At 38.6% G+C, this 27015-nt stretch overlaps 1 protein-coding gene across 3 annotated transcripts in view; it reads right to left on the bottom strand.

The window, feature by feature from the left end:
* Positions 1-27015, bottom strand: part of rxraa (retinoid X receptor, alpha a) — a 203524-nt gene that overhangs the window by 83580 nt on the left and 92929 nt on the right. For all 3 annotated transcript variants that reach the window (XM_056268255.1, XM_056268257.1, XM_056268256.1), the window contains exon 2: positions 16224-16334. In XM_056268255.1, coding sequence (XP_056124230.1) covers positions 16224-16334 — 111 coding nt within the window. The remainder of the gene's footprint in view (positions 1-16223; positions 16335-27015) is intronic.

The following is a 27015-nucleotide window of genomic DNA, read 5'->3' as shown; positions in this document are numbered from 1 at the left end:
AAATGACAGCCCGCAGAGCTCCTTTGTGGCACAGAAGAAAAGTGAACATTTAATGGCTTTCTGTATTCACATGTATTTGGAAACAGATGTGAAAACGGCTAAGAAAGAATATGAGTTTGACTGTAAACAGGCCAGACGATTGAAGCGATTATCTGGGGAAATGAATGCAGTTTTATGCATTTGTTTACACAGATGAGAACTTTAAATATAGGTTTGTTTGTGTTTGAGTAACATGAGTGTGTTCACACAGAGAGAAAAAAATCTAGATTAAGTGTTAATCTAGTCTGATGTTTGTTTAAATTATTGGCGAAAACATTTAATCATCATCACAAAGCTTCTTTTTTAGCTTGTTTACATTATTGTTGAGCCAAATATGATGCATCATGGGGATGATTACTTTTTTCTCAACTATTCGAGGTTTGTTTGTTTGGGTCATATTAGAGTGTTTACGTATGTATGACACACATGTGTTAATCCATCAACAAAAATACTGATGAAAATATTTGTTTAAATTACTAACACTTTGTTTTCGTTTCATTTTAATTATTGTTGACGAAAAGGGAAAAAAAAACTCTTGAAGATGAAAGATGCATCTCAAAAACACTACATTTTACTTAAAATAAACTGTTTAAATTACTAACAAAAACATCTAATCTTTGTTATTGTTGAGTAAATGAAAACTCTTTGAAGATTTTAAAAAAGGTGCATTTTAACAACAAAACAATTTGTCCTAAAATGTACTGTTAAAGAAAATATGACGAGATAAAAAGAACTCTGCTTGCTGTTTTTAGAAATAAATAATATTCAAATAATATAATCATAGTACGTACGTAGATTGTTCCACCTAAGCTGAACAACATTAAACTGAACCGCTTTTTGTGTTAATACTGCAGTTGTGTGTATGTGTGGGTGTGTTTTTATCATGTTTGTGTCTGCTTTAACTTCTCAGGCTCTTCCTTTCACTCTTAGCACAAACAGGAAGTCTCTAGGCTCTCTTCCTGGAGAGAAGCACAGTGGGATATGCACACACACTTACAAATGCAGGTTTTATGAGAACACTATGAGAATACACAGATCTTGACAGCGGTGTGTGCACACATGCACACACACACAGTCCAAAAACTTTTGCTCAAAAGGCCTTGTGAAGTTTAACAGAGAGACTGAGTGTCCATAGCAAACTGATGGAGTCTGTTCGCTATGGACAGTCATAGTCTGAGGAGAGGATGAGAAACATCTATGACCGCTTCCAAATCTCTGCCGCAAAACAGTTTTCAGATTGCATTAAAATTGCACATCGCAGCTGTTGTTGAAGTTGTTTAGCAAGATTTAATTCAAAACAACACGGAGCAGAGAAGTTAAACTTTCAAAATCCTCTTTTGCTCTGAAGTGTTTGTCATTCTAGCTACTAAAACTGGCGACGTTCACTTGCTATCTGTAACCAACACCCCTAAGAAAGTACCTTTACCCACCATCCTGCTAGAATATCCAGTTTAACATGGTGGATTGTTTCTAGCTAGTCCAAACTGGTCATTTGCTGTTCCACTCACCGGTTATTAGCTGGTCAACCAACCACCATGTTCCAAAAACATACCACAAAAAACTACCAGTACAGCAAGTAGCTAGTTTGTTGCTAGTCTAAGATGGTATACCAGTTTGCACCAGTTAATGACCATCTTAGAAAAGCAAATGACCAGCGTGAAGCAGCTAAAAACAGCTTGGACCAGTAAATAACCACATTGGACCAGCTAGAAACCAGCATCTATGTTACTAAACACAGTTACCAGTTTAAGAAGGATGTTCCAGGAGACCAATGTTCCCTCTAAGCTGCGCGCGTGCGCGGCCGCGCAGAAAAGAATAAAATGCCACGCAGAGGACTGACGCGAAATGTGTGGGGAAATCCATTTGATTGTAGTTTAAGTGAGAAATAATTTCAGTGTTCTGGTCAACCGCTATAGAGTGAAAACTGGTGAATGCAGTTTACAGGTTTCATAGAACGAGAACGATGTGAGCGCGTGTGATTGGCAGTGAGTCGTGTGTGCGGACCAAATAGCTCAATCCGAGGGGCAACGAGAAACGCAAAGACATGTGAAATAAAATAACATCATAATGTTTTAAGGAAGAGTGGTTTGATTAAAGTGGTGGAAATAACGGTTGATGGACACAGAACGGTAACAATTACACACCCACCCGCGTGCAAACTCAAAATACATCATTAGATTAAATAGATGTTTTTGTGTGTGGGGGAGTTTCAGGGATGGTTAGATTATAAAAGAGTTCACATTCACTTTTCTTGAAAATATTCAGCTATTAGATCTATTTAAATGCTTCAGTTTGTTTTCATATTATAATAATATAATATGTAAACAAATTGAAGCATTTAAACTGATATATTATATCACTTCAAATACTTCAATTCGTTTTTTTATATTATATTAGGCCTATATTTTATTATATTATAAGCCTAAATAAAGAATCTCACAAGGGTATTGTTTAGGGGTCCTTGCCATTTAAAAGTTTGAAACCCCCTGCTAAAGAAAATATTGGAAATTCATAAGCAATAAACAATCATTTAACTTTGATGGTTTAATGCTTCCTGTACACAATTAATTGACTGTACAAAAACACTTTATGGTTTTCTCAAACCATCTCAGTGTAACAGCTTACTTTCATACTATATTCTATTATTGTAAAGAATTGAACTGTCCTGCAGAAGATTTTGTAAATTATTTTTCATAGGATTTCTTGGTAAAGACTGGTACAGTTAACAGCACTGTAAAAAAATATCAGGTAACCTAAAATGTGCTTCATTTAGTGACTTCTTAATTGATTGCTTGGTATTCTAAAATATGATTTAATACCAATAAGTTACATCAAGGGTCAAATAAAATAGAAATGGCAAATTCAACTTAAAAGTTACAACTGAATGTTGAAACCATTGTGTTTCTACGTATGCTGTACAGCTTAGGTATAAAGAATATTTTTGCTCAGGTGGCGAAAAATGTCCGACCAATAGAAAAAAGTTTTGCTCAGCAAGAAAAAAAATTAGAGGGAACATTGCAGGAGACCATAATTTCGTAATTGGAAGAAAAACAAAATGGGTGCAATGTTGGGTGAAAACATTCCATGATCCATAATTTATGAGTTTAGCCTAATCAATTCAATCAGGAGACGACAAGTTGTTTGCAACTCTGACCCACAATTAGCTGATAGCATGTAATCTGGTTACTTGCGTGTTAGGTGATAAGTCACAGTTTACACTGGATTTGTGTTGCTCTGATGCACCACTCTACCTCAAACAAGCGGTGCATGGGACACAAAAAGCATAAGATTCAAGTATTTTCCAAAAACTTTTTATTTAAGCTGAAAAACAAACAGGATATGAGAGGAGGCAGACCTGAGAAAAGGCTTTTAATTTTAGAGTGGTACTCTTCATTTGAATCAACACAGGGAGGAACTAAGAGTGACTGACGGATTACAAGCAAAAGAAACAAAAAGGACACTGGCTGCACGTCCTCAGTCAATTCAACCTTGAGGACGCTGTCATTCTATTGTGAATTCTGCCTCATTTTATCACCTTTTAAAGATTGAAAATTATTCCAGTTATGACGTTTGAAACCTGCCTGCCACAGATAAGCAACACTGACAGGAATGAGAGAGAAATTGACTCTCACAAACACAGAAAAAGACCCATAACTCAGTTTACCCTTTCGGCATAAATACCATGAGTACTTGCAACCTGATAGACCTTCTACCATGCAGGTGGATGGGCAAAGCCAGTCCTGCTTGCGGTTGAGCTAAGATTTACCTGCGATTGTGTGTAGCGTGAACCTAGTGCGCATTTTGCTTTTCATAGTTATTGATCGCTAGCCTAACGTCCATCCATATGTGAACCTGTTATCGACCTGCTCTGAATTGGAAAGTGCCTAAATCCAGACGGTTGGCATCCCTTACCATATAATTTGAGCTTCAGGGTTTTGAATAACTGAGCTTCGAGTGAGAAAGAGTGTAGGGTGAATTAGTGCTATATAAAGCAAGTTGCATGCACTGTTGCCAACCTCTTTCAATGGAAAGCAGCTAAAGCCTGCTTGAAAAATCGCTAGGTAACGCCATATGCCAATTAGCATATTCATGATGTCATTGTCACATTCTGCGTAGTCAGCCTTTTGCATTTGTTTTCTTCTCTACTACTGTTCACATTTAATACAGCCAAATGATTAATAAAACTGTTTTAATTTATAAATGTTTCTGTTGTCAGAATGAATATGAAATAATGACTGAAACGTGACTCATTAAGGCCGGATTCACATATAGCGCCTAAAAACGCGTAGAAAACGCTGGGCGCGCCGCATCCTCCTTTTTCCAAAGCGCTAGGGCGGTTGCGCTCCGGTTGGTTCTTGTCACGTGACCTACTGTGCGCTTATGGTGCGCTTGCGGCATTCTGAAAAGTTGAGATGTTTTTATCTCGATGCGGCGCGGACGCGCATGGAAAAAACGAGCGCGTCGCACCGTGACCGTGTCGCTTCCATTATGAGCACGCATACCGTGTGCCTACATTTGAAATAACGAACTTGAGCGCGCAAAAGACGCGATATGTGAGCGTACCCAGCTCTACCTTCCAAGCTATTAATCTGTTTCTCCACTAAAATCAATTTGAACTGAATGTGCTGCTCCTCTCAGCCACTCACTGAACAGAGAAGACACAGAGAGAGGTGTGCGCATGGCAGGAAAGCAAGAACTTGCGCTCGTGCAGCAGTACCGGCGAGTCTCGGAAACTAGATAAGGTGATTTTTTTGGAAAAAGAGTTGCTAAAGGGGTCTGAAAAGTCACTAAATTTAGCAACAAACACGCAGAGTTGGCAACACTGGTCGCACAGCTCGTTTCTATTGTGTAATGCTGTTGATCTTCCGCACACGTGTCCGCAGCGTACTGCAATATAACAGACCAGATGGCGGGAGAGGTGTTAAATAAACAGCGGCGTGCCCGCATTAACAGCTTGGGTTACAAACAGCTGCTTTATTTGCCATTTCTGATTTCGGATTATTATCAGAAAAGCGGGAGCTGGGGGAAACACTGATAATCTGCATCGCAGAGGGATTGAATACACATGATGTGAGCGAGCCGCACAGCTCCCTGTTGAGGACAGAGCCCCGTCGGCCCAGAGGGATGTGCCTGCACTGTAATCAGATGCGGGACAACGCGCAGTAAAACGCCAGAAACATTGTCTGCACAGCTGGAGTAACAGTTGTCCACTCTCGAATGGAGATTAAAGACATAATCAAGGCTGCATGCACACACAAATATACATGAAAGTGTAATCCAGAAAAAGGGAAAAGCGTTGCGGAGGTGTCTCTTTACACTAATCTCCGCTTTCAATCCCATTTGTTTCCTCTCCATTCGGAAATCTTCGCTTGAAAAGCATTACCAGATAGGGACACAGTGTTCCGCAGAATGCCCGCTTTCATAAGCATTAAAACAGCCCTTGCTTCCGTCACGTACACATGGTTAACCCTTTCCTGGGATCAGCCTCTTCTGCATAAGATAAGTAGGAGAAGAAAAAGAGGACTAAATGAGAGATAGATGACTAGCTCAGCTGGAAGTGAAAAGCAATCCACCCGGCCAAGACAACAGGAAAGCACATCTCTTAGAATGAGTTATGCACACCAGTTTATTCACAATCCCCGCCTGTAGGCAATTAAAGAGAAGAAAAAGTCATTCTTCAAGAGTAAGCAGGCTTTCAGTGGCCTAAACAGGTGCACCAAATGAAGACATGCCATCCTAAAATCAAGAAGAGAAAAAAAGTTACACAAAGAAAATGTACTATAATTTTTGCTACTAGCATCTATTTCTTTTACATTGGTACATTATTTTCACACAAAAAATCGTAATGGAGTTAAAAAATGGGTTTCATTATTGTTGTGAAATATGAATATTATTTCATATTTCTTTCTTTTGATTTTGGAGTGAAATTTGACTCAGACAAACACTTAACTAGAAACTTACATTGATGTTGGATTTATTATTTATAACTAATTATTCTTTTGAATTATATCCTTCCAATTAATTCATTGAAGCGGTTCGCAAAACTAGCCTTGAAAACTAGCCTAGATTTAAATGAAAATGAATTGGTCTTGTTTAAAATCCTCCATGGATTTTAAAGATTAAAGTGTAAATACTAAATTTAATAAACTACTCAACCACTAACAACAGGTTCAATAATATAGTCTAGACTAGAGCGTTTATCCTTCCCCCTCACACCAACTGTAAAATCCCTCTCTGTCATTCCTGATGGCATTGCGTTTGATTTCTGCTTTCATATATTCGTTATTACATGGCAACATCAGTCAATTAGCTCAATGTCACAGGCTGCAATGGATTTGTGGACATGATGCCCCTGTGGCGTTTGTTTCGCTCGGGCACACATGCTCTGCTCTCTACCTCCCATATGCACAGCAGCCTAAACCGGGGGAGTGCATGTCTAAACCGGGGGAGTGCATGTGTGGTAAAAGGTCAACTTTCCGCAAGAATTCCTCAGGAACAGCCCGAGTCCAGCCGAATCCACAGAATGAATGGATGGCATAAAAAAAACATGGGTACAAATTCACCAAAATGACACTTTATACATAGTACACTTTTGAATCTGTAGGACATATATCAGTGTGACTGATAACTGAAACTCTGATTCATAGAGTCTTTAAAAAAAATCTTTTTTAGAACCAGTCACAGCTGTGTGTCCCTGAACAGAGGCGCACCAAAACACGACATTTCCATTAGCTGTAAAAGTACCAAACCACTTCCAGTGCAAACATGGGCAACAAGTAACACATTTGTCCCATTCTGACTGTATCCCAGCATGCTTTGCTGCAAATTAGCACACTCGGCTGGCCCTGTTGCTACCTGTATGACATTGTAAGGTCACAATCTCCTTTCGTTCAATGACCTCATGCCCTCTTTTTACCTGTATCAAAAGATGGCAACGATGGCAGTTGCCTGAACATTGACCTTGGCCTTCATGAGAAGAGCTCTGGTGGCATTCAGATCAAACAATCGCTCCAGTTGCCTGCGCACCCCTCCGCCACAGCGTTGGGTATAATGCCAAGTATGTCTAATCATTTTAGCGTCAAAATACCAACAGAACCCCAACCATGACCTCCTCTACGAGCCCTCATGCCCTCTCAAGCTCTTAGCAGCCACCCTAAGGGAAACCAGCCTCCTTGTGCCTTTGTGGATAGAGCTAACTGACCGTGCACTTTCCAAAGGACACCTGAGCTTTGACAACTGCTAAGCCTAAGGCACGGTCCAGTTAACAAACAGACGATGTGCAGACGTATGGCGAAACACGATATGCGTGCAACATAGCAATGCGTCATCTGACGTAAGAGAAACTATTGAGATGAACATTAAAAGATACACATAAAAAAAAAATACTATTTTTTTTTTAAATATTTAATTTAAGAGAGAGAGAGAGAGAGAGAGAGAGAGAGAGAGAGAGAGAGAGAGAGAGAGAGAGAGAGAGAGAGAGAGTTAAGTTTGGGGTCAGTTTCTATTCATCAAAGAACCCTAAAAAAATGCAGCACAACTGTTCTAAACAATGATAATAAGATATGTTTCTTGACAGTGTTGTTTTTGGCAGCCCTTTTAATTTTAGTCTTATGGACGAAAATGCTCTTTAGTTTTAGTCACATATAAACTTAATAGTTTTAGTCAAGTTTTAGTCGACGAAAACGCAAACCGGTTTTAGTCAAGTTTGTTTTAGTCAATTTTAGTAAAAAAAAAAAGTAGTCTTTAACAAATTAATTTAGGTTAAAAAGTATTGGAAATAGGCTTAGGTTTGACAGGTTGTAGCAAGTGTTGCAATTCATAAAACAACAGTTAACCTTAAAATCTTTGCATAATAAACTAGACTTTCTCATTGATGGAGATGCAGTGTTGCCAAGCTGTACTTCATTGTCGCATTGGGCAGAAACCTTTTATCCCCATATTTCAAGTTATATTTTTTCCATGAATTGATGCTCTTCTAAAATTTCAGCACATTGGCTATTTTCACCAGTAATCACAGTAATAAAGGAATTAAAGTTTAAACAGCAAAAAACTTTGAGCTACTACAACATTACACACAGATAAAGTGGTAACAGTGGAATCACTGTTTTACTCCAAAAAAGCCAGGAATAAAAACATTCTTACTTTGGCAATTGTGGCTTTATTTGAGAAATTGCTAAAGTGCAATGAACAACGTGCCCAAAATATAAGCTATTGAGGAACACATACGTATGCTCTACATTCTTCCCACCTAGTTTGTGGCCACATTTACCATTGTCTCCCAATACTATGCATTCCGTTTTTCTTTCTGATGGATTATACTGAAAGTATGTCCATAAATCATCTCGTCGTTTCCGACCACCAAGCACGTTTATTGGTGGCTTCGCCGCATGGTCCTTCGAAGATGTGTGGCGAGTTACTAGCCGCAGGTGTGTTGTTGTTGTGTGGAATCTGGTGCAGGCGGTGGGCGTACCCAAAACAAGGATAGGAAGCGGCAGCATTGCTGATACTTTTTTAGCTCAAAACAGACAGATTTCACGCAAAATAGGCAGAAATGACATGCATTGTGAACGTCAGACTTATAATCATTTTCGTTCCGTCTCGTCTCAACAAAAACTCGAAAACGTCTTGTCATGTTTTAGTCAACTTAGAGTAGGGCTGGGCGATATGGCCAAAAAAATTTATCACGATATTTTTTTTTTATATCAGTCGATATCGATAATTATCACGATAAATGTCAAATCTTTATTTCTTTCAAGTTTAAAGGCAGATTATTGCTCCTAAGTGAAAGTTGTATAAACCAGAGCGTTGTGGTTTTAAAAATCTGAGGTAGAACATTCAAACATTTGTCATTTTTCCTTAACAAAATAAATATCTGAAAAGAAAAATATTTCTTCAGCACAGTTTGCAGTGCAGGCTGCAATATTCAAATTACATGTTTTGTCTTGAAATGCATATTTGACAGTGAGTTGACAGTAAATCTGCATCCTAACTCAAGCTAATGCTACTATGTTAAATTTATGTTCATTAACAAAAACAGTAACATCTGTTTGTTTTGTTTTTTTATTATTTAAGGACCACATTTTTATTTGGTAAAATGTAATAATCTGACTGTTTGAGTTTTTATTAAAATTAACCATTGGTCATCCAGTATCATGCATTTAGATTATCCTGATAACCACAGATAAAGCCAGGTACAGCCTACAGCACCTCACTATCATGGCAAAATGTAACTTTATGGTTTCTATGGTATTTGTATGAAAAACAGTAGCCTAACAGTTAAATACATTATCAAATACTGTAATTATATTCCATTAGTCATTTAATACATTGTCTAAATTAATAATATTAAACAATTCAATATGTATATCCCACATTTCATGGTGCAGTTAATATTACTAGGCTAACGTTACATCAGTAAATCCATGGTAGGCTAAATGGATTCAGTATCAATTCAGATTGACTGTATCGTTGCGCGAAGTGTTTCTCCTGTTTGTCAGTGGTGTTTCATCTACCTTTAAACTGATTTAAACTGGACATTTGTGTTCTTCGCTGAACTTAAGGGCTTCTCACTGGATTTCGTGATCGAGACGATCAGAGTAAACGCGTCTGCTCTAGTGAGCTCGCGCTGCCGTTTGGACTTTGAGCCGAGCGGATAAACGGTCCGTGTGGCGCGCGGTTCAAATGAGTTTCGTTCCGCTTTTGGCGCATACACATTATCGAACATTTATCGACCTCTTGATATAGTTTTATCGAGAAAAATTATATCGCGATAATTATCGTTATCGTTTTATCGCCCAGCCCTAACTTAGAGCCATTTTTAGCTAGTCATCGCCGCGTTATCGTCATAAAAAAAAAGTGCGTCAACGAAATCATTTCGTTATCGTTGACGAAAACAACATTGTTTCTTGAGCACCAAATCAAAATATATTAGAATGATTTCTGAAGGATCATGTGACACTGAAGACTGGCGTTAATGGCTGCTGAAAATTCAGGAAGCATAAGAGAGGTATGGTAAGCATAAGAGCCTTCTTTCAAAAATATGAAGAAAAAAAAAAACTTACTGACCCCAAACTTTGGATCAGTAGTGTATGTTTTAATGAATATCCTATCAATCAAATCTCTGAAAACTTTTTATAATCTTTAGATTCAAAGTATAAACGCATTTCTGATTCAAAATAACTCAAAATGATGGAGAGGGTCACATATTACATGCATAACTTGCCTAATCCAAACAATTTTTGCATATGCTTCCCAAAGACCTTTGAATTTTTCCCCATCCATCCCAAAGGAGCATGAAAGATCAGTGCTAAAGTACGTTAGTACTTTATGTTTGTAAAATCAGCATGCACAGTGAACCTATGTGTGTCTGATCCAAAGCATCCTGTTGTCCCTGGCAGGACAGATCTTATGCATATTGGAATCAGATGACTTCAGTCCATCCAAACAACACTTGGAGCTCTTCTTCCATAAACACACACACAAATCGCACACACACACAAACAAGCAAATCGCACACAAACAGCCAGTGTGCCGCGTTCTAAAGAGTCATCCCAGATTGGCCAGTTCCTTTGAAAGGGCCTCACTGAATGTCTTACTGTTTTAAGACTCCAAGTATGCAAGAATATATTGTTGCGCAACCTGAATGGAAAAAAAAAGAGGTTCTAACGCCACAATATATCAAATTCCCAATTGTTTTTATATGTCACCCTAAGTGTGATCCTAAAACAATGCATGGTGCAAACAAATAACAGTCTATTTGTAATATTTTACTGCACTGCATTTGGAAAGACTGTCATCTCAGTACATTTTTCCAGCAGTCAATTGCACTGTAAACATGTCTAAACTTAGAGAGAGAAAAGCAAGGCTTAAATAAAAAAAATCAGTGTTTTTCAAGAACGTCAGCCAATGAAAAAAAAAGTTTTTCTCAGAAGCTGAGAAATTTTATAAAAAAAGTTTTTTACTTCGACAATGTGCATCATAACAATAAGATCAGTAAATGTATTATTATTATTATTATTTTTTTAGTAAACGGTTAATTTTGATTTCATGTTGACCTCAAGCCATTATCACCATAAATTAAACCTTAATGACGAAAAACAGACAGAAAAGGTCAGGGAAAGGCTGCATATCCCAGAAGGCAGTGAGATGCAGAGCGAGACACGGTGTTGCCGCCCACCAACCCCCTCGGTCAGCTGTGACAATGAGATAGGATTTCACTGTGATGGTGGCACACAGAGATTAAGAGCTCAAAGATTTATCAAAGGCTTAGTCGCTCTGATTTTTTTCCTGACCCAGACACAACGAGCGGCTGCTGTCACACTGTGCCAATGTGAGCTTCACTTCCTCTGTTTGTAACGCACTCATTTTTTTTCTTTTGCTTCCTCCTGCAGATTTGGCCCCATCTCTCTAACTATTGCCACTCACACTTTTGTTTCACACATGCCTCTGGCTCTGATTGGCTGGCATGTAACTAAGAATGTCAGCTGGGCTCACCTTCAGAGATGGTCACTGAATCAACTAGTTTATGATGCGCGCACACACACACACACACTGGTCATTCCATATAGTCTGTTACAGCTGGCTCTCAGGCTGAAACTAAAAGGAGACCAGACGTGTCAATTCTCAGCAAAACATTTATTTTTAACGCAAGAAAAAACAAACATAAGCATAACAAAAATAAAGAGATGTATCAGGGTCGGGCAGGACACTCAGCAAAGCGCAGGCTAACAAACTCCATACCGGAGACAAACGCCCAAAAGGCCCAACTTCACGAGCAGTCTCCACCACATTTCATTCTGCATCCAACAAGTGTCAGGTGTGTCGGCCACGCACCCCCCAGACGGCACCTAAAAACATACACACCAACCACACACACGAACGTACGCACAGCCTAAGCTGAGACGTCACAAGTCATATAGTCATTCCATAATACAGTGCGTGTTGTCCTGCAGTCATTTGAGGTGAAAGTGTGGCTATGTGTTTGTATTGGCGGTCAAAGCAAGAGTTTAGCAGGATTGTTTCTCCATTTTGCCAAAAAAAATGCAACGTGACTGTGATACCCACATATCTTCCACAAGGGGTGCGCTTTTAAAATAGAGTCCTAAAAAGAAATGTAATTTTGCACACAAAAACTTTTTAAATGTCAAATTAAATAAATCAATGACTTTGAGGAGGGAATATCCAATGGCAAGGAGAGTTCGGGACAACATAAAACCATCTTTTATTTATATTAACAATAATAATAGTAAAACGTTTTTTTTATTATTAATAAATTAATTATTATTAACAATACATTAATAATAATATGCATCATCATTATTAATCCAACAACAAGGAATATTGATATTATCATCATCACACTAAAGAACGGATGACAACTGAAATACACACTTAAATATTTACAATAAGAACATAAAAACTCTAACATTAATCACTGTTCACACACACACACACAGTCCAATATCACAGAAGTGTCCTCCATCATTTTCATTTCATTTCATTTCATTTCTGCTTTCAATTAGCTGGCAGATTAGCACAAAAAGTGCTTGATAGCGTCACGGGGAAAACTCCATCCCAACAAGCCACATGACTCCCACTTTGCTTCCAGTGTTTACACGGGCTGATGAGGGAATAAAGTAAAACGTCTCTCCCAGATGAGATCACTCGGATCAAACTTTTCGTTTTGCTTCTCCTCATTACACTCCTGACGTATGGAATGTGCTCATTGGTGCAGAAACCGGGGGTGGCTAGAGTGTTTAGGACTGCTGCCAGGTCTTTATCAAATAGCTGATGAAAATTAACTTCGAAATCCAATTAGCCCAAACCCTTTTGGCAGCTACGACCCAAATAATGACAGACTGCAGGCTCGCTGTGAGAATATAAACCTACATGAGTACATATGACAAAGACATGTTAAAAAATGGCAGCCGAATTGTTATTACTCCACTGGGTTACCTTTGAAGCTCAGTTTAAATAAATATGACCATTAAAATAGCCTGTACGCCGGGTAGTGATGGATTTCAGAGCGAATAAAGAGCCTGACTCTATAATCAACAAGTTGGAGTTTCCAGGCCCCTTTTTGGCGGCCCCGGGCCAACAGGAAGTGGCGAGGGCGAGCATGGACGCCAACCAGACCCAATTAAAAAACAAGGACCATGGAACATGTTGCAGCTAACAAGCTCCTTTCCTTGACCTCCCTAACCTTTTGACTCCAGAGTGCCCCTTCCCCTTCCCGTGCGACCACAAGGTCTACAAACACATGCTTTGGTCTCGGAAAGCCTGACCGCATTTTCTTTTTGTCTTTTTGTAGGCTGCCGGCGACGTTCCACTGAGCTAAAACACACCCACCTCAAGCCAAGTAATTTATACAGTTAATTCTACAGCCACTTGTCGTAATACGGCCGCAAAAGTTGTTTCCAAGAAATCGGGAAAATAAATAGCCTCCAAATTAACTGGGAGGATTTATGAAGCTGAGAGATGCACCGCGACCCAACCAATATAATTAAGTGTGGCTAGAAGTAATAAGGTTTGGCTTTAGGGTGTAACTTGAGTTTAAGATAAGTGATGCCAATAAAAAGTGAATAATTAAAGAAAAAACACCCAGACCTGAAGGAGAAAGTGGTCTGAAATGAGTCGGACTAAACCCTCGTCCTTACCCAACCCTAATGAGAGAAACAACAAAAAACTGAGCCAGCGATCGTCTCCTTCTGCCCGCTACAGAAGTGGTCCTGTCATTTGGGCTCTGCAAACATGGACCATATGTGAGTTCAGCGCTGGCAATCAGACTCCATTATGAAGCAGGCGGCTGAGTTCATCAGGAAAAAATTAGCCCGCCACTCGGTTGAGCTCTCCCATTGGCCGGTCACGCGGAGCGCTGCGTTTGAGGGCACCCCAGACATTCCTGTGGATAATCTTTTCCATTCCTCTACTCGCTGCAGCAAGAAGAGCCCAGATCGCAGTACAAGGACGGCATTGTGAGGCCCCTCCGCAGCAGTTTTTTAAGTGCTCCCTCTTGCGCACTTCATACGAGCACTTAAAAAAAAAATTTATATTAATAAAAAAACGAGCGCCTTTGAAATGAAGTTGGAACTGAATAAGGACGCTGTTTCTCACGGTCTCTTTCCAGTAAGGGTATGTTTTGTAAAAAAACAACAAAAAACAATGTAAAACCACTGGAAGCCAAAGTGCCGCCACATCAGGAATTCAGATCTCCCCGGGTAACGTTCATTTGCCTGCTTCGTTTGCCAACAAACCCATGTCATCTTCCTCACTCGAATGTGTGATTTTGGTCACCACGGTACAAGCAACAAGCTAAGACTGGAACACATCCTCTCCCTCTCTGAAGAGATTTACGGAAACACATTCCCTAATTAGAAACACGGCTATTACTACTTCTATAAACGAGCGACTCCAGTTAGGCTAGCCACCACACCAGACCACAGGGTTTCCACAGTAACCGTTTCACCGCGAACAGACTGCTGAGCACCACGCAGGGCTTTAAAGACTCGTTCTCCACAAGCTCTATTATGGGCTCTGGAAAAGACAATATGTAGAAAGAAATCCTTTTTATAGGCAAACTTATTTGTGTTGCCAAAAACTCTCTGGAGCGTCTCAAGACCACCACGCCAGCTTGCGGAAATATTTAACATTTTTCACAAACAGAACGACTTGAGCACGAATGGCTCCAAATAAACCAACTAAACCAAGGAAATCTCTCTGTATACCATCAATAAAAGTAACCCTTTGTTGTAAATGATGTATACAAACCATCTGCAGTGGCTATTAAAACATGCTTGCCATGCCTTTCTGAGTTGAGAGAGTATAAAACATGGATTCAATCAAATCACATGGGTACTTGAGGGATAAACCAGCCTTCAACTTGTGCTTCTGAGCAAACGCTGAACCCTTTGGGGCTTTTGTAAAAAAAAAAAAGTCCAAGAAGTGACTGTCAAATCCAATCCCATTTTAAAAGCAAAATCAAAGAGATGAATCGAAATGGTATCTCATTTGAATAGCATATATGGATGAGGTCTCCCATAATGCACCCGGCACATGTGTAGGGTCACAGAACTGACTCATTTATATACATACAGGAGTGTTTCCCATATCCGTGGTTCTCATCTGATGTCACAAAAAAGGTTGCAAATCTGTTATGATAGGGAAAAACATAATGCTAAATGCAACTAATTAAACCTAATTAACCATATAATTGTGCCAATGAAAAATAGCTAAATAAATTGGCTTATCAACGTTAGGAGTAAACATTTTACGTATATTTTGTTGTTGACGTCTAAGGACGTCTGTCCAGTCAAACTGAACAATTCATCTATCAATTACTTGAAACCAGTCAAAATACAGACATGTCATGTCCTCATCCAAAACTGTAAAATTAATTAATTTCAATGTTTCATCGTGAGGACATGTGCAATCAATTTTGTTCGGTCTCTACTTGATGCGCAGTGAAAAATCTAGACACAAAACCAACTGAGAACCACAGTCCTACAGGATTCTAAACTGAATTGATTCAGGAGTCTTTTATGAACCCATTTTTCATTGAATCAGTTCATATGTCATTTGCTTATGAACTGATCTAGAGGTTACACTATGTTAGGACAACACAATAAAAGACATGTAACAAAACATGCTTACACGCAAGCCAACAGTATATCATTCTCCACATACCACAGGGACATGGCTGGAATGTGCCGTAACTCTACCCCATAAGGATCACTTAGAGAAGACTGGTTGCTAACATGTCCATCAGCCCATCAGCCCTAGCATAACAAACTGTAAATAACACACTGCAGGGCCGAAACATTCGGATGGGGCCAGACACTATTTCAGATTAGAGAGTGTGTTTGTATGTGTACGCATGTAGCGCAAGAAGATGTGTCTTGTTTCTTGCAGATGCAGACATATTACAAGACCAGACACATTTGGCATGAGTTATAGCTGAGCGCGGTGGAAATCCGTTTAGGGCTCTAAATATGACTTCAATGCATTGATTTATGCATGCATTGAGTTTTCTTCAAAGTAAGAACCATATGGGAACAGTTGACGCACACAAAAAGGCAGAATTATTATATGGCGGAGCTACATAGCTGCCAACAGTTGAATTATTGCTAAAAGCTTACGCTCTACAGAGAACATAAGTGATTTTGCAGTCCTGAATAAGCATTCGTTACCTGTAGAAAGTCTGCGCTGATGAAGAGCACACATTCCGCTGAAACACGTACATGCTTCTGCTCGTCCTCTCTGAGGCGGTGGTGGTATTGAGCACTGGGGCTTCAGGAACCCTACGGGAAAAACACATGAGATTCAACTTTATTACATGTAATTTATAATGATGAAACTATTTCGTCAACATAATTGTAATGTCACATAACCAGTGGGGGGGGGAATTAACACACATCCCCCAATACCAATGAATTTAAACAGAAACACAAGGTTAACGTAATACCAAAACTTTTATCTCCACAAAATGACATGAATTAAGTTACTTGCTAGTCAGAATGGAAGTCATGTTGTGAATATGCTCTTTTAATAAATTAATGGAACTAAAGCATAACATTTACAATATTGTATTACAACAGACTACAATTATTATTGCCATTTGAGAGTTTTAGCCATGTTGTCCCTCTCTACTGAAAAAAGATGCACTTCTGATTGCCTACTTCAAGATCAGACTGGCAGACTTGACAGAGCAGTTGTTTATTTGCCCTTTATATTTAAATTGATCTTTTAAAGAAGCATCTTCTTTGACTCGTCCCTGCCTTGTATATTGCCCCTCTATGTGCTGTGGTAAGCCCCAGCCAACCCCTCACATTTCCAGTTTTCCCCTGTTCTCCAACCCACAACCCCAGAAGCAGCCAGACATGCGAGTCGGGATGCAAAGGGGTAAAAACCGCCAGGGGGGAGTTAAGAAAGGAGCAGGGGTGAGATCGGAGGCGGATGACTCAGTATGGGCAAAAGGCCAGATGATACAGGCATGCCTGCGGGGGTCATGGTAAGACGCCATGCTGTGCATCTCAGGGGTTTTTGGGCCATTCCTCACACAGGGACCTTTTCTCTGGTACAATGGGTTAACTGATATCATCACCCACGTGGCAAGAGATCACATAATGTCAACCACAAGGGGTTTGCTGTCAATCAACATTTAATCTTAAAGGGACATGTTGACCCACAAATGAACATTACACACGCTAGTTTTGTTTAAAATCTGTATGACTTTCTTTCTTCTGTGGAACACAAAAGTTACATTTGAGGAATATCCTAGATTTCATATAAATGTACAAAATACAAAAAGCACTAAAAGTATAATAGTAGACTATATGACTTGTGTGCTATATTCCATGTCTTTAGCCATAAAAAAAGCTATTTTGAGATCTTTTCAAATGAATCAGATGATTCAGTTCACAAAAATACTTTAAGGGTGCGTCTCAATCCGCTCCCTAGTTCACTAGTCAGGGAGTTGGCCATCTTTAGGGGTGTCTTAATCACAAAAACTTCACAGTGCACTGAAACATTCGCTCCCTTAAAGGTCCCCACAATGCACCATGAAATCCAGAGAGCGATCGATACTCACTATAAGGGAAATTCTTAAGCGGGAAAACCAAAGCCACAATATATTGATTCACAACCTAGAGAGCTAGGGAGCTGATTGAGATGCACCCTTTATTCATGAATCAGACTTATCTGGTTCTCAAGTCAACTCATTGACTCAATTGTCCAAATGGTTTGGAGTGACAAATAGGTCAATATGTGAGGTGAATAAATTAACAGTAATTCATTTTCTAATTACTTAAATATTTAATTAATTAATTAAAACAGTAAGTACTTACATTAAAATCCTTAAAAAAGTGAACGAACTGCAAAAAGTCAACATGATATTTGTAATATTAAAACAAATCACAAAATAAAAACTCAGATAGACTGACATTTGAGGATGTAACTTTTGCTGTAGTCTACTCACAAGTCAGCTAAGGATGTGTGATGACTCACAGAGACAATGAAAGATAGGATGAGCGAGCGTGCACTGAATGTGCACCGAATGATCTTAAAAAGCTCATAGACCTTTCGGATGGGAGCGAACATGAAGAGCGAAGGGCAGCCACATCCCCCCACTCTGGTCCCTGCTCAATAAAGCGCCTTTACTTCCACCGTGAAAAACATGTCATTCCAGATGAGCTCAGCCAATGACATTTAAATCAGGCACAGGGATATTGAATTAGTTCCCCATGATAAGCTGGCTGGGATGCTGATGCTTTGGTCAAGGGGGGAGATGGGACAGGAAACGGACGGACTGCCTGTTAGGCGCCTGCTGCAGCTGTTTGACTAAAATGACAAAAACGTGGAATTGTTCAGAGAGGGACGAGAAACCTTAAAGACGATACCAAGGCATGGTAATTTCGACATTATGAGCCTGTTTTTAAGAGGAAAAAGAACTGTGAAAAGAGCTGGAGAAAGACAGGAAAAGGGACAGCGACAATCAAACTATGTAACGATTACTTTGCCCAAATATGAAAACTGTCTTCATGTTGTTACAAACCAATTTGCTGTTATTTTTCAGCGGAGCAATTTCTGAAGAATCTTCATAGTGTGGTTTCCATAGAACTACAATTCACAGCGACCACTTTTGCCACTCTCATAAATAAATAAATAAATAAATATAAATAGACGTGTGCTCTACATTCCTAGGTCTTCTGAAGCCATCCATTCCCCTTCAGTAATTTGTTAACTTGGGAATCCTTATAACTGGATCATTGAATCAGTGAGTTGAACTAGAGATTTGAATCAGTTCAATGTCATGAATTGATCATTACATTGAGCCAGTTCTTTTCAATGACCAGACTGATCTGGTTCACAAATAGAACTAAATGAGTTTGTCCATGAATCAGACTAATCTGGTTCAATAAACTGAAATCTAGATCATGTTAACAGGTTCACTGGAGGGGAAGATTATCACTAACTTAAATTTCCTCACACAAAATCATATGAGAAGAGTCTGAATATAGCATTTGAGTCGCATGAACTACTTTTATACTTTTTGGTCATTTTTGTTCACTATGAACAGTATGGAAAAAGCAGAAGAAAAGTGTAAAGAAAAAAAACACAATAGCATACAGTTTTAATTGAACATCATAAGGGAGTTAATAATTTATAAATCATCCTTTCTAGGTGAACTATCTCTTTAAGAAAGTGCTGAATACTAATGCTCTATCTTAAAGGGATAGTTCACCCAAAAATGAAAATTAGCCCATGATTTACTCGCCCTCAAGTCATCCTAGGTGTATATGACATTCTTCTTTCAGACGAATTCAATCTGAGTTGTATTAAAAAAATTAGGGATGTCCCGATCAGGTTTTTTTGCCCTCGAGTCCGAGTCATTTGATTTTGAGTATCTACCGATATCGAGTCCCGATCCGATACTTATATAATACATAAAAAAAGAATAAAGAAGAGAGAAAAAACAGATCCAGGATGTTCCTTATTTTTTATTTAATTCACCTTATTTTAACATTCAACAACTCCGTTAACAAACAGAGCACTTCTGTGAGGTAGCTTGAACAATCAAGTAATAAATAACATAAAATCTTCACTTTTGAACTTTAGTGCAACAGTAAATATAGATAAAGTCTAATATAAAAACAAATAGCACCTCAACTTATACTACCCGGCAGGCATGTAAACAAAAAATAAAAATGTTTTAAAAGTGTATAAAAAATAATGAGAATATATATATACATTAGGGGTGTAACAGTTCACAAAATTTGCGGTTCGGTTCGATACGATACAGCAAAAAGAAAGAAATGCCAGAGAAATTTCCTATTTATTAAAAGAAAAACTATTTTTAAATAAGTTTGAGTTTTCCTACATTTTGAAACTTTCAGGTTTATAAATGGGGGTAATCTTTGAAGGATGAACAAATAATGTTTTGGTAATCACATTAAAAATAACATTTAAATATATATTTATATAATATTTGAGTTTTGAAGTGCAACATTAAATCCATGTTCATTCACGGCACAATGTTTCTCCTGGTTTCCACGTCAGCGCTGTTTGATCTAATAGAGATCTACGGTTAATAACGGAGAAATGTGAATGCTTCACTAGATCTCGCAGCGATGTTATTACTTCAGTGGCGAATTCAAATGTTTTCTTCACTGGATCTCTTAGCAGTGTCGCTTGATCTCGCGCTGCACAGATGTTGATGGTCCGAACTGATAAATGGTCCGTGAAGCACAATATAATGAGTAGCGCAGTTTCGTTACGCTTTCATTACGTTTGCCATTTGATGTTGCGCAACGTTGTGGTGATCGCGCCAGCGCGGATTTTGTCTGCAGGAAAAATGGTCCTAGGAATCGTTCCGTTTGTATGCGTACCGAACCGGAAGCCTCGTACCGAAAAACGGTTCAATAATTACGAATTGTACCGTTACACCCCTAATTTACATATATCCGAGTCCTGATCGGGAGGTAATGTCCGATTCCGATCGAGTCTGAAACCACGTGTGGGGCTAATTTGAGCCTTGTTAATGGTATTAACTAGCGATCTCTTTTTGCTTACTCGATGCCCAATATACTAGCGTTATAAGCTAAACTGTTTTTAGAGATAAAACTCTTTATATTCGATTATCATGAAAACAAATCTCAGGGAACGATTTAGTCTGTACCAATGTGTTATTACACCCGAGGTTCATTTTGCGCCGGAGTTGTCCTTTAAGTGAAGCGATGCGCTTGTGTAAGACAAATATCCATATTTAAAACTTTATAAAGTAAAATAACTAGCTTCCGGCCAAACGAACATACGGATTCCACTTAAGTTTAAAGCGCAACTTATGCGAGTAATGCAACGTACTGCTGATATTTACGCTACGCCATGACGCACTACGCTACTTTTGACTTGCAGAAGTTGCGCTTTAGGTGTAAGTATAATGCGTATGGCCGTTTGGCTGGAAGCTAGAATTTTACTTTGTAACCTGGTAAATATGAATATTTTTCTTACACAAACTCGTCGCTTTGCTTCAGAAGGCCTCACAAAAGTTTTGCGTTCCCCTGAGAAACTTTGTGTTCATACGCAAAACCTTTGGGTTCCCTCGCAAAACATTTTGAGCCCTTTGTAAGCAAAAGCAAAGTTTGAATTTCCTGAATCAAAGTTTGTGTTCGGTGGAACACAAAAGTTTTTGTGAGGGAACGCAAAAGCATTGACAAATAATTGTTTTCCCCCCTTCATGTCCCGTCAGGGATACTGTACTATCTAAATGAAACCAATAAGCTGGTTTAAAAAAAATTGAGTAGCTGAAATATGCATTGATGAAAACCACAAGAGATTATAGGTAACTGTTATGCCACGTATGAGCACAAGTCTGATTATAAATCAGGTGATTAATCTGTGCAAATTCTCCAATAAGCAATGACTAAAGTGGAAGCCTATTCGTTAACACAGTAAAAGTCTAGCAGTGAAAAAGACAGAAAAAAAGGAAAGGTATTAAGGTCTCACACTTCTGCGTTCTAGGACACACTTCAACCAGCCTGAAAAACATCAGACAAATCCCGCAAGTCTAAACCAAATTAAGCATGTAATATAAGGCTTGAACATGGCTGAAATAAATGAATCAGTTATCGTCATCAAAATGAATTTAGGCCATTGGGGACACATTTCCCTGTGGCATATCCCTCATTTCTTGGCTCAACTGGTCAGCGGGCCCCATTAGCTCTTGCCTAAAAGCCCGACGGAGTGAATCACCTTCATTTCAGCCCAACAGATTCCGTATTGTGTAACCAGTGAAGGGCGGACAATGACACATCCCTGCTTGCTCTGAGCGATGTCACTGAAAATTACCGCTTTAACACATGAGCTAAGGCTCCCAGTCAACCTCGGCTTTTCCAAAAACACGGGTAATGCAGAAGGACAGGAACCAAAAAAAAAAAGGAAAAGGAGAAGGGAAAAGGAAGTTCTCAATCACAGCCCCAAAGAAAAAGGGTCTAATGAGAGAAAACACTCTTTGAAATGCTTCAGATATGCTCAAATTTTGCCAGATATGCTGGGCCATTTATGGCTTCATAATGGATCCAATTAAAATCATATTTCCCGTAATAATACAGCACTCAGTTTAATTTCTAAATTAGAACCCACCAACGGGCAGGCTATTCTAGCCGTGTACCTTTTATTTATGGCTTTTAATCAGAGATGTGTGTAAACATCCCACTGTGTGAACAAGTGATTGTATCTTAACCCTCTGGGGTCGGCTAACGCGCCGGTGCGACGAGCTCACTTTTTTCCTTATCAGTGCAAAAGAGACTCAAATGACTCTGTTGATTTTGATCTTACATATAAGTGTTGTACATCATTAGATCCTGTTAAGTGTCTATTTTTGTGTGGATACTCACAATAAAAACAAAGTGTTCTGCTTTTTGTCAAATAAAGAAAAATAAACATGATGCGAATTGTGCCTTCTCTCTATCAGTGAAGTTCATTCTGAAACGAGTCCGTAAATTAACTGTAAGTAAATACTTGTCACACAGGCACGGAAGATTTTTCTTTATGAAGCTGAAATTCTCTTCTTTTAAATGAAGTAATTTATATAAAAAATAAATATTCTGTTTATGTAATCTGTACGAAAAGAGAGAGATTTCAGTCTATTTCCTTTCAGCTAATTATAGCGTATGACGTGTTAATGTGACCACGCCCACTGAGAGCGCGCGCTATTCAAACGCAAATGTTGAGGCAAGCCATGAAAACGCCCACATCAGCTGAATAAAACATCCAGTTTAATAAGAATCTTGTACTTTACCTCGTCTTGCTGCGCTGTGAGGAATAATACTATCGTAATAATCCTGGAAAAGTTACATCAGAAGTCCTGGTAGTTTCATTTCAAGGAGCGGATCCAGCTGATGAAGTAGATTATTTATTCTTAAGTGCTTTGTTCTAATTGCGTTATTGAATAGTGTCTGTAAACTCCACAAAGACTGTTTAAATATGAATTGCGTGTCTGTGTGTGAATGAATGGCACAGACACACACACGCGATGTTGTTTACAGATGTACATCGCATCTGTGCGTTCATTCACTCTCGCTCCTACATTAGTAAACGTTATTTTTACATGAAAACATCCAAACTATATTGCTATAGCCTACTGAGATTTGTTCTAATCGCAATATAGAATAGTGTCTGTAATGACATTTCGTTGACTAGTTTTGGATAGATTATAAAGTTTTTACTCTAAAATAGACATCAAATAAGCTTTTGTTAGACAGTTTCTGCTCATGTTACATATATAGTATGTTTTGTCAAAAATAAACTAATCAACTAATATAGTGTTTGTTCCAATGCAAGCTAGGCTATATCAAAATAAAGAATCCTTAACTTTGAAATATGTATGATAAAATGTATTGGCTTACTTTAAAAAATAATACTTTTATAAAGACATTTATGGAAAAAGACAATTTTCTTTTCAAGATGTTTCCAACTCTAACTTTGAACCAATTCTGTAGAATGGCCCATATAACCTATTTGACCAGGATTTGTTTCCAGGTATGACTAAAAATGTGCTTTTGACTTTCATTTATATTTATATTTTGATTATATATATATATATATATATATATATATATATATATATATATATATATATATATATATATATATATATATATATATATATAGTCCTTGCATTCTTTCTTGTGTGACACACCTGAATGAAAGGCTCATTATTATGCGGGTCTTTGTCTTCTCAGGTGTGAACCACCTAATTATACATGAGGGGGTTGGGCCGTTCACACCCCCACACATATTGCGTTTCCAAACAAAAATTTTTTTTCACAATTTAAAACAATTTATTGTTTTATGTGAATGATTAGACAGGATGATTTTCAGATCATTTTGAAGCAAAAACTCTAGGCGACAATATCCATTAGTCAAAAGTCTTGTGGACAGATATTTAGTATGTGTTTTGTGGCCTTATTTCGGAAACTTTAATTTTTTGTTTTTTCAATAACCATGCATAAATAATATTCTCTCAAAAATACAAACATGTACATACATGTTGCTCACATATTATGGTAGTCCTGTTTGTGCTAAATAGAGTGTAATTTCACCTGTGCCATTAATATGTTTATAAGCAACTGAAAAAAGCACAAATGTCAGGGCATGTCAAAACATCTCAAGGACCCCAAAAACACCTTAGACCCCAGAGGGTTAAACAGTCTTGATGAATATTAAGATTAAGTAATCTGTCTTCTAACAGCTCCTCTGGACCCGAGCTTTATGTCTTGGCGTAAATCCCTGATTAGTCATGTTTAATCTCTCTCTTCTGATTCGGTATCCTGAATCAGTAGCCAATCTGCAAAGTAAATATACAGGAAGACGTTGCTCCCATGAATTACGTGCTTATAAAAATAGGCCTCAATTAATAATTTTTCACATCTCATGAAATATAATCCTAAAACACAGTGTCATTTAAGTATGTAATGATGTACAATCAGCCCATCATTATCACAAAATAAATGTTGGCAGGGTGATAAGGACTCTAGCAAGAAGAGGAGCTAAAATTATTTTATCATGTTAGAAGAAAGAGAAGGCAGAGTGATACGAGAGACATGAAACTAGCACAGCTATCAGCAGCTTGGGAAGACTTTATCTGATCAGATCAAGTATTGATAGATGAATATAAAAAAATGTTAAAGGGGTCATCGGATGCCCATTTTCCACAAGTTGGTATGATTCTTTAGGGTCTTCATTAGGGATGCACCGATACCACTTTTTTAAGAATCGATCCGATCCGATACCAAAAATTCTGAGTATCGACCGATCCCCGATACCGATCCGATACCAGCGCAGTTTTTTTTTTAATCAAGTAGAATTTTTATAACTCTGTGTGTTGAACTGATAATCACTCTTTTGTGTATTAAACACAATCTACTTAATATAGACAACTTCATTATAAAGAAAAACGAATCAAAATATATGATCATAATCTATGACAAAAATGCTATTATAAACTACACTCACCGGCCACTTTATTAGGTACCCCATGCTAGTAACGGGTTGGACCCCCTTTTGCCTTCAGAACTGCCTCAATTCTTCGTGGCATAGATTCAACAAGGTGCTGGAAGCATTCCTCAGGGAGTTTGGTCCATATTGACATGATGGCATCACACAGTTGCCGCAGATTTGTCGGCTGCACATCCATGATGCGAATCTCCCGTTCCACCACATCCCAAAGATGCTCTATTGGGTTGAGATCTGGTGACTGTGGAGGCCATTTTAGTACAGTGAACTCATTGTCATGTTCAAGAAACCAATTTGAAATGATTAGAGCTTTGTGACACTGTGGAAGTAGCCATCAGAGGATGGGTACATGGTGGCCATAAAGGGATGGACATGGTCAGAAACAATGCTCAGGTAGGCCGTGGCATTTAAACGATGCCCAATTGGCACTAAGGGGCCTAAAGTGTGCCAGGAAAACATCCCCCACACCATTACACCACCACCACCACCAGCCTGCACAGTGGTAACAAGGCATGATGGTTCCATGTTCTCATTCTGTTTACGCCAAATTCTGACTCTAACATCTGAATGTCTCAACAGAAATCGAGACTCATCAGACCAGGCAACATTTTTCCAGTCTTCAACTGTTCAATTTTGGTGAGCTCTTGCAAATTGTAGCCTCTTTTTCCTATTTGTAGTGGAGATGAGTGGTACCCGGTGGAGTCTTCTGCTGTTGTAGCCCATCCGCCTCAAGGTTGTGCGTGTTGTGGCTTCACAAATGCTTTGCTGCATACCTCGGTTGTAACGAGTGGTTATTTTAGTCACTGTTGCCCTTCTATCAGCTCGAACCAGTCTGGCCATTCTCCTCTGACCTCTGGCATCAACAAGGCATTTCCGCCCACAGAACTGCCGCTCACTGGATGTTTTTTCTTTTTCGGACCATTCTCTGTAAACCCTAGAGATGGTTGTGCGTGAAAATCCCAGTAGATTAGCAGTTTCTGAAATACTCAGACCAGCCCTTCTGGCACCAACAATCATGCCACGTTCAAAGTCACTCAAATCAACTTTCTTCCCCATACTGATGCTCGGTTTGATCTGCAGGAGATTGTCTTGACCATGTCTACATGCCTAAATGCACTGAGTTGCCGCCATGTGATTGGCTGCTTAGAAATTAAGTGTTAACGAGCAGTTGGACAGGTGTACCTAATAAAGTGGCCGGTGAGTGTAGATTAGTGGATAATTCAGCAGTAAAATGTAATCTATAAAAATCAAGAGTGCACAGTAATTGTATAAAATCTGAACATTTAGTGAAAAAAACATTTAGTGGGGAACAAATAAGAGACAATAAGTGTAACACTAAATCTGGTAAAACATTACACATTGCTCTTTGTATTGTTGTAAAATATATTCATGAAAAACAAGATAACAAAAATCAAAAAGATAAATTATTTTATATATAGCCTAAAATTGAGACATGTTTTAAATGTATAGCACAGCTGTTTAATGAGGCAGGAACATATGATAGATAGGACAGAACAAGAAAGGCTATTAATAATCTTTCATTCCGTCACTGTATTAGGATATGAAAGGCTCCAATACATTGCGGCACAAAGCGCTTATGCGCATCCCGAGCGCAGAATGATGCGCTTGAAGCAACATGAGTCACAGCGTGCGTCGAGTCCGCATTGAAAAGTTTAGAGCACAAAGGAAATACATATTGATGCGTAGTGTATTATACAGTATCTATCTATGCAATCGTTTATTGAGCCTTTTCTTTTAATAGTTTTAAATTTCAGTTAGCCTACTGTGCGCGTGAAGAACAATTATAGTGCTCTACTGTACTCCGTTGTTGTGATCTAAGAGACACCTGACCCGGTAGAAAGTAACATGATTAAGTTACAGCAATAAAGTCCAGCAAGATAAAATTGTTTTATGCGAAACCATAGACCTTTATCTACAGATCAAGTATAATAATAGTAACATTGAATC

Source organism: Rhinichthys klamathensis, unplaced genomic scaffold (assembly GCF_029890125.1).
Source record: "Rhinichthys klamathensis goyatoka isolate OS25496 unplaced genomic scaffold, OSU_Roscu_1.1 h1tg000270l_1, whole genome shotgun sequence".
NCBI classification, from domain to species: Eukaryota; Metazoa; Chordata; class Actinopteri; order Cypriniformes; family Leuciscidae; genus Rhinichthys; species Rhinichthys klamathensis.
The sequence above is the reverse complement of the archived record's forward strand: the minus strand, read 5'-3'. Positions and strand labels throughout refer to the sequence as shown.